Source organism: Dermacentor silvarum, chromosome 1, assembly GCF_013339745.2.
Source record: "Dermacentor silvarum isolate Dsil-2018 chromosome 1, BIME_Dsil_1.4, whole genome shotgun sequence".
Lineage (NCBI taxonomy): Eukaryota > Metazoa > Arthropoda > Arachnida > Ixodida > Ixodidae > Dermacentor > Dermacentor silvarum.
Genome location: NC_051154.1, coordinates 125,298,368 through 125,313,901, shown reverse-complemented (window position 1 = coordinate 125,313,901; position 15,534 = coordinate 125,298,368). Strand labels below are relative to the sequence as shown.

The window sequence follows — 15,534 nt, the reverse complement described above, 5'->3', positions numbered from 1 at the left end:
TATGGTCACATTGCTGCTTCTGTATTACTATGTGCTATATACATTTTCTGACAGGGGGTCCCCTTTCGGCTATGTGCTCTGGGACCTCCTTCTGTATATTCATTTATGCATGTATGTTTCTTATCAATCAAATGAACTGAAACTTTGCAGAGACCTCAGTATTTGCCTACCTGGGTCTTGCCATATTCAGCTACCGACTTATTATCAAGCCTTCTCTTATAATATGGAGCATTGTGAGTGTATTTTTGACTGACCTTTCTATTTCCTGCATCCTCCTTCACCCAGAATGCGGTAGCTGGCTAAAAAAATCCCTCTGCTCCTTATAGCGAATAGCTATTAAGGGTTCATGACATAGCCATTGGGTTCTCTGTCCATGTGTAAACAATGTCACAAAATGCATCGCTTGCTGGATTGTTCCAGTGCACTCTCTGTACGAGTGTGGAGCATTAAGAGACATTAGAAGCTGGCAGACTTTCTTGCCAAATTCATGCTTGAAGCTCTATTTACTTATTAAAAAAAATATTTTGACAAAGGTATGCAAGAAGGAAAAGTGACAGTGATGGTTTTACTTAAGCACTGACCCTGTAGCTTCCTGCCATCATCTTGCATAATTGCACAAGATTGGTTACCTTTTGCACAATAATTACACGTGACTGCTCAGAATTGTATGGGTTTGAAGGTAAAACAGATATTGACCATGTGCAACGCTGTGAGTGCTAACATGTGCACAGGTCTAGGATGTTCCCTGTGCCAGTGTTCATTTTCTCTCACTCCCCCAGTCTCTCAAACTTTTTGAAACTTTAGTCTACATTAAAAAAAAGATGCTGCAGTGCACTGTGCTGCAACCAAACTGTTAGCAGACCTCGTGAACATTTTTGTTTTCGTTGCTTGGCAACAGTAGCAGTAAATACAATTTTCTGATAATTGAACATAGAACAAAAAAGAAACTTTGCAAACTTGCTTTAAGTATCAAAAGTTCAGTTTAACCAGGTTGTGTTCCTGGAACATGCTTTGTAAATGTGAGACGAAGCAGTCATTAATTGTGAGGAATTGCTGAGAAAGATTTATTAAAAACTCTGTAAGAGAACTTAGTGTAAGAAATTTCATACAGTGCCTACGAGCACTTTCGGCCATTCAGTTATCATTTTTGCTGCTTGTGCAACAATTACCTTTGCTGTAAAAAAGGACCTTGGCTTAGTAAAGCATTTTAGGCTAGTTTGGTACGTGCTGGTCGAAATCGAAACAGTGCAGTAAGTGTGACAGATGCCAGGAACACATGTGAGGAAGATGGGAGCAAACTTGCAACTTTTTATTTAGGAGAAATATATAGCATTCATTGCTTCGCCCTTAGGGCGAAACTGTGACATTTTTTTATTTAGGAGAAAAGCACAGCCATTTTTTAAGGCAGTTGCAAACACATGCTAAATGTGAGTACAAGACAGTGACAGCAATCGACAAAGGCAGCTATGCAGAAATGACTCTTCACAAATTTCTCTTTCTTATTGTTAAGTAATAAAGATGTTCTGATGCACTTGTCAGCTGCTCTACTAATGTTGACTGCTTTGACTCTCTCTCAGGTAAACAGTTGAAACATTTTACTGTGTGAAACAAACTGCTCGTAGTTGGAACCTGTCATCTTCGTATGTGTCCCTCCTCATCTCACTTTTTCCACCTTTCTTTTTTCCCAAAGGGCCTTGGTTATATGTTTGACAAAAGCAGCCTGGAACTTCGACATTGGTGCAGAGAACTGTCTTCGTGTATTTATAGATCAACGAGTGCCTCATACACATGTGCTAGGTGTCCTGCAGTTTCCCAACAGTCCTGCTATACTCTGTTTCAGTAGTTCCTTGCAGCATAGCCGAGGCTATGTGACCTGCAAGTGCAGATTCTTGTGCAGCGAGATGTAGTGCCACAATTCGGAACCCGTTGCATGACTAAATGGCCTTGACAAGTGGTCTTGTCGGCAGGTGTTTACTTGGAAGCTTTTCTGCAGGTCGCAAGGCGTTTTATTTCGCCATAGTGCTTGGGTTTTTAATAAAATATTTGTTGAGCATCTGTGATACTACAAATAGAGTTCTCAGAACACTTGTTCGAATGAAAACTTGCAAAGAAAAAAAAAATAATGCAACGCTGCCGCATAGACATTAATTTGCATTTAAAAAGTGTAAACAATTAATTGCTCTGACAGGGGCTGAATTCATACGTGTAGTTGGCACAGCCACAACACCGCGGAGGACTCCCTCCTGGGTAGTGCTTCATCCTTCCAAAAAATGTCGTCCACAGACTTGCCTGTAGTATCGTTGCAAACTGCTGTTTTATGCGAAAGGAATGAATAAGTTGGCATTGGAACATGCTTAGAACGGTGCAGAAGCAGCGTGGTAAACATGCACAAATTCTAATTAAGCTAAATTTTAACGGCTGCACTTACGAATGTCAGCGAGCGCACCATGTACAAGTAGTTGTTACAAGAGGGATGAATAGATGGCGTCACCATCTCATGCTACATGCTGACCGAGTGCTTCCGCTGTCTCTGCAACCCTTCTTCTCCGCTGTGTCTTGGAATGTCTTGAAGACGCATGCCTTTTTGGTGTCGGAGTGAATATGAAACAAATTTTCTGCTGCTACTATCACAACAGCTGATCTCGCTGCGCAGTTGCAGCCTTCGTAGTTGCTGCCGCTGGTTGCGCTGCAGCACTAGCCACTAGCAGACGACAGGGCTTGGAAGGGCACCTTTAAGATGTGTTCGCCCTTCCAATTAGTCAAAAAAGCCTGTAGCTTCCGCAACGCTGCACGGAACTCCTGAAACAGAGTATAGGCTGGAAACAGGTCTGCTTGTACAAAACCATAAAATTATGCAGTTTTCATTTTGTTCTGCTTCCTTGTTTGAAGCAGTCTACTGAATTAATCATATTACCCACATCATAACCAATATAATTTGTCTTTACACCAGATTTTTTTTTTCTCTTTCTTCTGTTGTGACCTTGAGAAATAAAAGAGAGGCCGCTGGACTGTTCAGTTAGGTGAATAAGCTTAACATTGTTTCCTCTAAGAGTAATCTACATTAGTGATTGCATGCACATCTAACTGTGAATGTGGCTTCATGCGCTCAAAAATGGCAGTAGCATGAGCAGTAGCACTAACATTAATATGTCACCTGCCATGGTGGCATAGTGGCTTTGGTGTTGAGCTGCTATGCCCGAAGTCACGGGATTGAATCCCGACCACGGCGGCCACATTGCAATGGGGGCAAAATGCGAAAATGCCTGTGTACCGTGCACTGGGTGCACATTGAGGAACCTCAGGGGGTTAAAATTAATTCGGAATATCCCACTGCGGCGTGCCTCATAACCATATGGCGGTTTTGGAATGTAAAACCTCAGAATTTATTTAACATTAATAATGTCATGTTTAAGAAGTTTTCATGCCTCGTATTTCAGTGAAGATGAAGCCTCAAAACACTGGTAGTAATAAAAATTTAATGTTAACTGCTTAATTCTTCAACTTCGGCTTCTAGCATCTGTGAATCATAGTCAAGCTTAAGTATTACCTGTTGTAATCAATTTCATGCTACCAGAAATTAATGATGAAGTTAAGTGCTTTGATAAAGTCTTCTTGGCATTCAAAACTCATCTATACGGAGGATGCACTTGAAAGAATATTTACAGTGCATGAGTTATTAATTGCATGCAATAATGCAGTTGACTTGTTTTACTTCATACTTCTAGGGACCTTAGATTTTTGTTTGAGTTGTCAGAAGGTTGTGTTATCCAAATTCTATTGAACTTTGTCCAAAACAGAATATTACTTATTACACAAACATACATAGGATGTACCCAGTTGTATTTGAATGTGTGTACAATCAGAGCAAGTGCTGGAATGGATAAATGTGTTGTGCAGGAGTGGTATGTACTCTTACAATCATTTTTTGGGACCCTTTCACTTTCGCAAGCTTTCGTGTGACTAACACCAGATGCGACAGCATCTACAGGCAACAGTGTTCCTGGCACGGCGTACTATTGCTCACAGAGGCTAATGTGTGTAACGCTAGTCATGCGCAATCTCGTAAATGTATCCCCGAACGTGATAGTACAAGAAGGATGACTCAGGTTGCATTTGTGGCAACTGGTTTGACATTGAAGTTTCATAGTGACACTCTTCAAGATACACAGTATCTTGAATAATGCCTGCGGATACATTTTGACTATTCATGCCTGCTGTATGACCTCGAATCAGCTATTTTTAATCATTCTTCTGCTCCATGAAAGTCCAAGAGGTTAAACAAACCAAAATTCATGGTTAACTTAGTTTAGCAGCTTCAAAATAAATGCATTAAAAACTGCAGTTCAACCGAATTTTTTTTATTTAACTTAAAATCGAAGTATTGGGAGTGTACTACACCTAGAATAGCACTGGTGGGTCCATGTACAAAATGGCTGCTCATTTTTCTCTTTTCTTTGTTGAAGCATGTAGCAAAGGGAGAAGCCATCTTCTATGCAAAGGCATAAAACACTTACTTGTGGTCATAGAGAGCAAAACCTGATGAAATTCACAGCAGGATGATGCATAAGTATGGCAGCACCCAGTTCCAAGAGAAAAGTCTGCAAGAGGACCAATGCAGTTAAAAACAGTCAGACACCACTTGGTACATTGGTTATCCCAACATGGCCACCATTGGTGTGGAGACCGATTTCACTGGTGTCATTTTTCATCAGAGTTGTCACATTCTTCTGGTAATTCTTGCCGGGGAACTTGATATTGTTGTATCCACGCATACTGTTGTCACTGAACTCCTCCACCACTATTTCAAATCAAGTTTGCAGCGAGTGTCTAAGATGCTGACTAACATGCATGGGACAATGTATGTGCACTCCTACACAGCTTATGTTCTGTAATGAAGAAGCAGAAAAGTTCTGTCCGTGGTTCATGATCTTACAGTACTTTTATATCGATGTCACTCAGCCACTTTCGATCGCTATCGATCCCAAACTGGATGGAAATTCTTGACCACGATTGGCTTCCTCCCTCGGCTTGCTCAAAGCAGCCAACGTGACCGAAAAATTTGATCTGAATCAGGCTCGATCATGATCAAAAGTGTGCCATGTGACATCTGTATAAATACAGCCCTGATCTCATCAGTGTGATTGCCATGCGATTGAGCCACTGAGGACTCATTGAGGGGATGATAATTTGAGGCTGATGAAAATTCCAAAGGAATAGTGTATATCTAGCTGGGACTGTTAAAAAAAAAAAAAAAGGTAGCAATTTTCAGATGAAATGCAGAATGTGCATGTGCTATGTATTACAATAAGTACCATAAAAGCACACAAATAGTGCAGAGCCACATATAATACAAGGCAAGAGTTGGCGATAGCGATCAAAAAGTTTCATCCACATAGTATATTATGAGTGAGGCAAATTCAGCGAAAATATTTATTTACATCGGACTTCATGCTTCAATCATTGTCATCTTCGGTTGTGCTGTCTTCGGGCAGTTCTTTGTTCGAGAACTCTTCCCAGAGATAGTCATCTGTGCCGGTGAGTGTGTGTGAAATGCCGCATTTCTTAAAGGCGCAACACACAAGGTCCTCTGGAATGCTCGCCCATGCATCCGCAATCCACTCGTATAGTGTGGATCAGGAGTGCCCTCTCTGGATGGTGCCTCTTGTATGCTAGAGGACAATTGGGATGGTGGTAGCCATGCAGCAATAACAAAAACTAAACTTCTGGCCCAATTTTTTTGTAAAATTTTGGTTTGGATCCACGTATTGCACGAGGCAGAAATTTGGGATGCTAATAATTGGAAAAAATCCTGGTATTATATCCGGATGTGTTATGGTACTATGAAAAGAATGGTGATTTCATTAAGAAATTAAATATTGTTTATATGTCTGCTTGAGGTATATTCCCTCATTAAATTGAATGCGCTGGAACTTATTGAAAGCTACCTTCCACTTTAATAAAGAGTGTGTGCTCATACTTCTCCGGTTTTCTATAGAAAATTTGGCCTGTTGCTTGCTCTGCCTGTATAAGGTACATGGTAGTTTGTAAAGGCTGGTTTACTTTGCACAGGGTACATTTCAGTCTTTTTAATCACCTGTTTATTTCCATTTCTGTAGTGATGTACTTGCTACATTATCAGGTGGAACATGGATTTTGTGGAATTTGGAGGGAGTATTGTGCTCGTTCTTCAGCATAATATTTAATACCTGTCAAATATTTATCATAAATGCTATTTTACATTTTAGTGCCTGTGCCCCAACCTCTCTGTGAGTCTTGAGTAAGTCACATATGAAGTACTGTATTTACTCATGTATTTTCTTTTTCCTTTTTTGAACACTTTCAGATACTTTGTCTACTTGGACGAGCAGCAAACATATACCCATTGTCCTTTCTAATGAACTACTTCCGAGAGCACAAGATTACCAAAAAGATGATGTTTATCATGTGGTACAGTGGTAAGCTACAATGCTGCTCTTTACTCACTGATATAGACAGTGAAACACAGTCATTGACACAAGCATTTTTCTGGGGAAACAGTAATGGTTGGTTAAATATATTGAGCAAAAGTCAATACATTATGGCCTGTAATTGATAGAATTGCATGCTGAAATTGCATGTTGACTTTCAAGTGTCTGAGCTATGGGAAAAGTGCTGTAATATGCCACAGTATTATACAGTTAAACCTGCCTATAACGAACCTCCATATAACAAATTCCTGGATATAACGAAGTTTTTCTATTCCCCGCCGTTACTCCATAGAAGCACATGCATTTGAGACCTCTATGTAATGAAGTGGCAGCGGGAGACCCCCTCGATATAACGAATTTTCTCCTCCGACAACCTAGAGATTTCGTCCCAAATTGTGTCATTTTTGTGCGAGCAGCAACTGGAAGCACCTTCTCCGCCGTGACGGAATGCGAAGCGAGCGCACGTGTGCATGCGTGCGTGTGTGAGGCGGCAATCTCGACCCGGCGATCTTGTCGCTGTGGGCGTCACCTTTCCCCATCCCTTCATTCAAACCTGATCCTTCCGCTTGCTGCAGCTGGCCTAGCCCGCCAAGCCGGTGCTCTCCTTTTTCAGTTGATGTTGTTGACGCGCTGGTACACGCTGTGACACATCACACTCGATGAGCGTGGAAACGCGCTGTCAAACGCTAGCGGTGTGTGGAAGCTCTGCTGGAGAAGCAAGCGAAGTGACCTTCGTGCTGTTGTCTATCGCTGCAACGCAAACTGAGTGCCGAAAATACACAGCACGCACAAAGCTACGAGCCCTCGCCCACGCACCTACACTGCTAGACTCTGCCCCAATGCAGATCGCTTTCAAGATAGCAGTTGATGCCAGAGTACAGTACAACGCCGCCCCGTTATCCCTCGGCCCTCGCTTTCTCGCCGGTGCCTCGAGCGCAACGGAAGAAGGCGCGCTTCCTCCCTGCTTTTCTTTCTTGCGCGCGTGAGATTTAGATGCGGTCGTCGGCTCCCCTCGCACGTTTTCACTCGCACATAATTACGGTGCGCGGCGACTGCGTTATCGCCCTTGGACTTTATACGGAATATCTATGAGCCAAAACCAATTTTAGGGCCACAACGCGTCATAGACACCATCTTTATATAGCAAATACGGATCTCAAGGGCCATACTTTTGCTGGCGGAAACCAAAAATACGTCATAGTTGTCGCCCCCGGCACTTTGGGCGGCCAATGCCATCGTCAAGCCACCAAGCCAAGCGACATGAAAAGTCAAAATGGCCGCTCGGGCGGGCGCGGGGTTGCAGTTCGCAACGTATGATGCGGGAACGGTTCCACAGTTGCAACGCAATAGCGGGGTTACCAATGCATTGGGTTCTATGGGAGCTGTGCCGGGACCGGACGAAAACGACGTAACAGCAGGGAAAACGCAACCCCCGGGAATGTAACAGCGGGGTTCTATTGTAACACTATACGACGCTACGACGCCATCGTGACGCTTGCTCTTCATTTCCGATGCCTCGCGCCTGTGCGAAACGACACGGATCCACGCATCCGGTACCTGGTGTTACATTTCAAGGATGAGTGCTTCGACGAAAATGGAAAACAGGTGCGCGTTACAATCGAGGGCACGTTAGAATCGAGTAAATACGGTAAGAGTTACTTTTTCGAATTTTCGTGCCGAACCTGCATATAACGAAATCCTCTTTATAACAATGTTTTTCGGGAATTTGTCACTTTCGTTATATCCAGGTTTAACTGTATTTGCATATTTGAGCATATCTAAGTAAGTTCTGCTATGCACTTTACTGGAAAACACAATAGGGATGGTACAAAATACAAAATGTTATGCACATTTCACGTAATTTTGCACAATTCATTTTGTGTTTTGTCCCATCTCCCTTGTATCATGTTTACCAGTACTAACCTGTATAGCAGAACTTGCTTATACAGTGTAGACCGCTTATAACGTAAGTCGCCGGAGTCGTGAATACAGTATAGACCACTTAAACGTAACCGCTTATAGTGCAGCACTGGATATAGCACAATCTTTTCAGACTCCCGTTAATTTTCTCATAGCACTCCATGTATACGCATACCGCTTACAGTGCAGCTGCGTGAGACGAAATACCGGTTATAATGCGGCTTCCGCGGGAAAATCTCGCTGACAAGGGCGGTAGCGAGCACGCTTCTCAACAAGGTGCGCCCACCGATGGCAGAGGAGATCAACGAGGGCGATGCGGAGACGTGGAGCTTGAGACATGGAGCATGAGTCCAAGAGCGATAAAATAGTCGCCGCGCGCCGTATGTGCGAGTGAAAGCGTGCAGGGGACGCACGCCTTCACGGAGAGTGAATGCACAGCGGAGAGCAAACGCGACTTCCATCGCGCGAAAAGCCGTGGCGGTATAGGAGGGAGGGTGGGCGACGCTGTGCTGCGGCACCAAATGCGTATCTTGCAACCGTGCGCAAGGAAAACCGGTGACGCAATCTCCCATGCGAAAGGAGCAAAGCGGGAAGGCAGCACGGGAGGAGGGGGGGGGGGGGGGGCGGCTTCTACTCTATCAACAAACAAATGGGTTTGCGCCTGTGCCGGCTGTCAGTGTTGTCGCGCGCACGATCTTGAAAGCGATCTCCACACGGCTCTGACCTTTGTATGCGCTGTGCTTGCGCCGCTCAGTTTCTGTTGAAGTGATAGACCGCACGAACCGTTGCTCGCTTTTCCCCACGCCCGCGTTTTGACAGTGGTTGTCTGCGGTCATCGAATCTATTCGTGTTTGCTTGTGCGCATTGACACCACGCTTGTTAATTCAGTTAGTAAGCGAATGTGTCAAGTTTATGCAGCCGATAATACTATCCCTACTCCTTATAGCTCTCTACTAATTTGCTATCGCTATTGATGCTTAGCCTTTCGGGCGAAACTGAGACATTTTAAAAAATTATTACTTTGTCTGCTCATTACGAAGATCGTGGGTACTTGGACATTAACCTTTCAACGTTCGTAAATTTAAACGGATGCAAAACTCCCAGTCGCACGCTTCGATTCTCGGATACGCACGGCTGCTTGGTCTACATGTTTTGCATACGTGCAGGGCTTGAAAATCGTTGTTTGGTTACAGTGCGGTACCCCTTATAGTGCAGATAATATGCAAGGCCAACTAGCTCCTCCACAAGTTGCGCACTTTGTTTCATGTTTTGTCCCATCCCCCTTTCATAATGTTTACCAGTAATCGGTGTAGCATAACTTGCTCAGGTATGGACTACAAGCTGTACTTCAGCATGACCTTATCTGTGAAGTGGTGCCGCATGGTGTAGGAGTAGTGATGGCTCAGCTTTTACCGGTTTCTTTCACTTGTGCATGTAAGGGGATGCAAAAAAAAAAAATGAATAGAATGAATGGACAGCTTAGGAACACTCATTTGTATTTATAAGTACAGTCGAACCCACTTATAACAATATTCAAGTGCCATGAAAATTCCATTGTTATAACTGGGTTGCATGAAAAAAAGGCAAAACAGGGGGATAGGACAGCTGTTGTGAGAAAACTATAATGGCGGGGAGGGCCAGTGCCCCTCCACACCACCTTCCTCCACCCGGCTGCTGATTGTGTTGACTCATTTAACTGTTTAACTCTGTTCGCTGCACACTTTGATCGCGTGTAACAAACTCGCGGCTGTCGGCGTTCAAGAATGGCACTGCTATAGTAAAACCTCGTTAATTCGTATTTCACGGGTCCGCATTACCGAATGTCGAATTATTGTGGGTATGAAGAAAACAATAAACAAATGCTTTCTACGTCAACACGCTTTTATTTACTGAATGAATCAGCAGAATCCTGTTTCTATTTTGCATAAAGGCAGTGCGGAAGCTGCAATTCTCGTCATCTCGTGACTGATTAACACTCGCAGCGGCGAAGGCCTCGCGACTTCTTTCAAAGCACGGCGACGGCGCGCGTCTTCATCTGAGACACACTTTTCGCTGCCGCACGCACAACCCGATTATTTTTGCGCCAGGTCGCCACCCATTGCGATGTAGACGGTGCTCTTCATCCTCGATAGTTTTGGTGCGCACTGAGTAAAAACGAAACTGTTGTTTGCCGTGACTGCTGTCGACGCGATCATGGACGGCGACCTTGCGGTTCTGAAGGCGCACGGCCGACGCACGCACTGATTCAAAACGAAACTCCTGTTTGCTGCAACTGCGGATGAAACCGCGGTCGTTATCGACGCGAACATGGATGGCCACTACTCATTAAGAAGGCACGCGGCCAACGCGCGTACCGAGTCAAAATGAAACTACTGTTTGCCGCAACCGCTGCAAACGAAATCGTGGCCGCTATCGACGCGATCATGGATGGCGACTACTTAGTCATGAAGCCATGCGGCCAACGCGGTGCTATGCGCAGTGGTAAACCCAAGAATAAAGGCTTTAAAGGCACAAATAGGCACAAAGCATTCCGGTGTTGCTGTCATTCCAGTACGATTTTCAATGATGACTATGGCGTTGCGAACCATTTCGTTTTGGTAGAAGCTAACACCGTTATGGCTCTATTGTGTTGCACATTTTTGGCGCTAAGGCCTCTTCGCCAGCCCAGCTCAACTGGCGCGGTCCATTCGTGTTCGGAGTGGTGGAAAGGCGACGGGAGAAAGGCGCGTGCAGTGCGAGGCTGGCGATGCGGAGAAGGATGGAGCCATTGAGCCGTTGCACGCGGCGGCGTGCAACTGCTCGAGTTTCTTTTTTTCTTTTCTCTTTTCAAGGAGTTCGCATTCCATTCCCTCTCGGCACTGACCCCCAGTAGCCAGACTTCATCGTTATAACTGATAATGCGGCATGGCTCCGGAACCGGGAGGGGGGGGGGGGGGGCAGTCGTCCCCACAGGTTCTAAACCAGTGGGGGCACGCCCCCACACTCAAGGCTGTACTATGCGTAGTTCCATCTTCACCTCTGCGTTTAAGCAATGGAATGCAGTTTTTACCATAGCAAGCATGAGGAGATGGAGACGCAGCTTTTGTATCTAACAATGGCCAGAGTCCACCATGGCATATAAATTTTAAAATTTCAAATTTGGTAACAGACAATAAAAACCACCTTGAAGAGCGATTATGTTCTACAGTTGTGTTCGGGTCTCAGGAGCATATATATATATATATGTAAAAAGAGAGAGAAAGAGAACTACACAATAAGCATTGTCTACACGACCACGATGCGACATGAGCCCTGCATGGCGGCATTGTAGTAAGCGGGTTATTTTACCATAGAAAACATACAAAAGTTGATGATGCAGCAGCTTCTCATTGTTATAACCGATATAGTGTTAAAACTGGTATCGTTATAAATGGGTTCGACTGTATACAGTATAGACCACTTATAACGTAACCGCTTATAGTGCAGGACCGGATATAGTGCGGTCTTTTCAAACTCTCGTTAATTTTCCCATAGCACTCCATGTATACACGTATCGCTTATAGTGCAGTTGTGGGAAACGAAATACCGGTTACAGTGCGGTTGCCTGGGAGTACGGAAGTCAGCGGAGACGGCGAATGCTCCCCTCAAACGGGCGCCCCAAGGAGTGCTCAAGGAAGAAATAGAGACTAAGTGGAGAAGGGCACGTGGTGCGAACGAACAGCCAGTGAGGCTGAAACCAGAATCTTGAATGCGAGTTGTGAAATATCACGGCGCGCATAGCGAGCGAGGGCCACGAAACTGCCAACGCCGGCCAACGCTTGCTTCACGATAACGGCAGTAAACGAAACTTCAGGGAGCGGGCGGCGCCGGCACGGCACGGCAAAGGGCGCACGCGGAGACCCTGGAATGTGAGGAAGGAGGGCGGCAGGGAAGCGGATTTCACCTCGGCAACTCCGCCGCTTCGGTGGCTCCCCTCGCCCTCCCTCACTTTCGACTGTCACTGTGCGCGCCCGCCGCCGCTACAGCCGGCCCGGCGCCAGCTCCCCGAAGTTTCGTTTTCTGCCGTTATCGGGAAGCGGGCATTTGCCGGCATGGGGCAGTTTCGTTGGCCGGCCTGGGACAGCGCCGCTGCTTCCCTCTGTGCCGTAGCCGCAGCGTGCAAGGTCAACACGTGACTAGAAAGTAGAGGAAGCATAAAGGAGAAAGAAGGGTTCACTGCCATTTTCCACGCGTGGCTACGGTAGCGTGGCTGATACGGCACGTACACGCATGTTCCGGCGCAACGCAGAATTGGCGACGTTGCCATTTGAGAGAGGGTGAAATTTCCGGCGCGTTTTTTGTTTTTTGTTTTTTTGTTTTGTTCGCGCGCGTGACATTGAGGGGTCTCTCCTAAGCTTTTACTCTATGGCGGTGCCGGAGCAATGCCGGTCGGAGGTGCCGCCGCGTGATTTGGTTCGAATTAACGAGATTCGACTGTAAATTGAATGCAAACGTTCTAGCCACATTCCTCGACTGTCGCAAACGCGTGGCGGCTCGGTGCACATGTTTTGCATATGTGCGGGCCTTGAAAATTGTTGCTTTGGTTATAGTGCGGTACCACTTATAGTGCGGATATTCGCGACTCCGGCGACTTACGTTATAAGCGGTCTACACTGTATATATATATATGGTCATGTTTTCCTCATTTTCTTAGCATTTTACTATGGTCAGTGTATGTGATGTCAAGTCACATGGTGATAGTAATTATGTGTACTTTGTTCTTTCTTGTTGCCTCAATAAGTCAGCCCACATATTATATTTTTGGTGACACTATATTCTTGTGGATCATAATTCCTTGCGTTTTCATGGTGGAAGATGGTATCTTGCTACTTGTAGAGGTCATATTGATACATGCATATTGCATGTTTCTTGTGGACGATGCGTGCGGGCACCCCGACAAAGAAGACGAACTGCTCCTTGCTCTCGAGCTGTCGGCTGAACTGGCCAGCGCTGCAGTTGTCTTTTGTAAATATGCATTGTAAATAGTCTCCAGTGCTTAATCCTTCGTTAGCATAACATTTTGGTGGAGAGTGCCGTTCCCTGTTCTCGCCACGGAGCTCCGCAGCGGTCGCACCGTCTAGCTTTCCACCATGGCTCCCGGTGACGACACCTCATCTGCTTTTACTCCTGCGACTCCAACAACAACGTACATCACGGTTACCAATCCCCGCGATCCTGGCATATTCTCTGGCCTAGATAATGTGGACGTTGAGGACTGGCTCAGCTTGTATGAGCGTGTTAGCCGAAACAACTGCTGGGACCCAACCATAATGCTAGCGACTGTACTATTTTACTTGGGCAGAACACCTCATGTCTGGTTCCAGACACACGAGGATGAATTCTCTAGCTGGGATGCTTTCAAGGAGAAGCTCCGCAACCTCTTTGGAAATCCGACTGGTCAGCAGCTGGCTGCAAGAAAAGAGCTTGCTACTCGGGTGCAGTCTTCCACTGAATCGTATGTCTCGTACATACAAGACGTGCTCGCTCTTTGCCGGAAAGTCGACGAGAACATGGCCGAGGTTGACAAAGTAGGCTACGTTCTCAAAGGACTTGTTGATCTTCAACAATGTTTCCACCATCGACGTCACTGTCAAGGAATGCCGCCGCGTCATTCCACCGTTCCCCCGGCTCCCTAACACAGCTGCGACGTCATCCTGCGTCGACCTTACCGCTTCACCCCCCTCCAATGAGAATGTAACACCTATTGTTCGCCACAAGCTCAAGGCTGCAAGTCCTGCCCTGTTCCATCCACGCCCACTTAACCCCACCACTGACCAACCAGCTCCAGCGATCTCCCTCATTCAGGCAGCTGTGCAGCTAGAATTTGCCAGCCTCGGTTTTCCTGCTGCCTGCTCTGTCTCCCGACCTGACACCGTACCGGTGCCGACAGCTGCGCCTTGCAGCGATCTGTATTTCCCTCCCAGATACCACAACCCTACAGAGTGGAGAACTCCGGACGACAAGCCAATCTGCTTCTGTTGCCTCCGAATTGGCCACGTAGCTTGCCACTGCCGCACCTCCTGTACGTCCCCGTATTCGAGCTACTTTTCCCCGTCTCCTCACCCATATGCCGATCCTCGCTGCTACTTGCCTTGCTGTATGCCTCCTACCTCTGACGTATCCGTCGATGACAGTCGGCTTGCTCGCTCGCCGTTACGTCAGCGCCGTCGGTCTCCGTAACCCCAGCCACGCCGCTATTCGTCGCTGACCAATTATAGACCTTCCCGGACACAAAACTAGACCATGCAGCTCCTGGGGGTAGTGCTGCATTCGCGTAACACTATAATTAATTTGAAGCCTCTCAACCTTTGTTAACAAGTTTGTACTTTGGTATAAAGTAAGCATCTGTTGCTGCATATGACTGATTTTTGTTGCAATATTTGTTCTTGCCTTTTGCAACAAATGTGTACTGGATGACACACCTCTGACTAGCCCCCCCCCCCCCCCCCCCCTTCATCACACTCCTGCCCACTTTGCTTTTAAACCACCCTGAATTAGTAAAACAAAATGACATTGTTGATTGATTATAGCTGTTATAGTACTCCCTCACTGCCTCCATGTAATCCAAGAACAGCATGACTGCATGGCAATAGTACAATTATGAAAATGGCTGCAACTGTGTTGAATGATAGCTGGTGCCGTTGAATGACTGATCTCACTCATCTCACTTACACAAGAACGTTTTTGAGAATTTTGTGGAGAAACAGCCAGTGACCTCGGAATAGGCTAGCTTAATCTGAAGCAGCAAAAATTCAGCCATGTGCAGCCATCTACAATATCTCAAGTGGCACTGTTATCAGCTGTGATTTTCATTTGTTATCATTGCTGCTTTTTGGTTAAAAGCACAATTGTGATTTTGATTTGGTGCCATGGCAAGTAGCACAGAACATTATTTGAGTAGTGTGCTGAGGATTCACTTTGTGCTGCATTGTGTTTACCTCTTTTCCTTTTTTCTTTTGCTAGGACTCAGAGGTGCCATTGCATATGCTTTGGCTATGCATTTGGACTTTGATGATGAGAAACGCCACGTGGTTGTAACAACAACACTCATAATAGTGCTCTTCACAATACTGGTAATAGGTGGCTCCACAATGCCCCTCTTGAAGGTAAGGTAATCATTTGACCTGTT

At 45.7% G+C, this 15,534-nt stretch overlaps 1 protein-coding gene across 1 annotated transcript in view; it reads left to right on the top strand.

Annotated features, from left to right (window-relative positions):
- LOC119436000 (sodium/hydrogen exchanger 8) overlaps positions 1-15,534 on the top strand; it is an 86,871-nt gene that overhangs the window by 45,238 nt on the left and 26,099 nt on the right. The window contains exons 11-13 of the mRNA XM_037702719.2: positions 151-233; positions 6,344-6,455; positions 15,369-15,511. Coding sequence (XP_037558647.2) covers positions 151-233; positions 6,344-6,455; positions 15,369-15,511 — 338 coding nt within the window. The remainder of the gene's footprint in view (positions 1-150; positions 234-6,343; positions 6,456-15,368; positions 15,512-15,534) is intronic.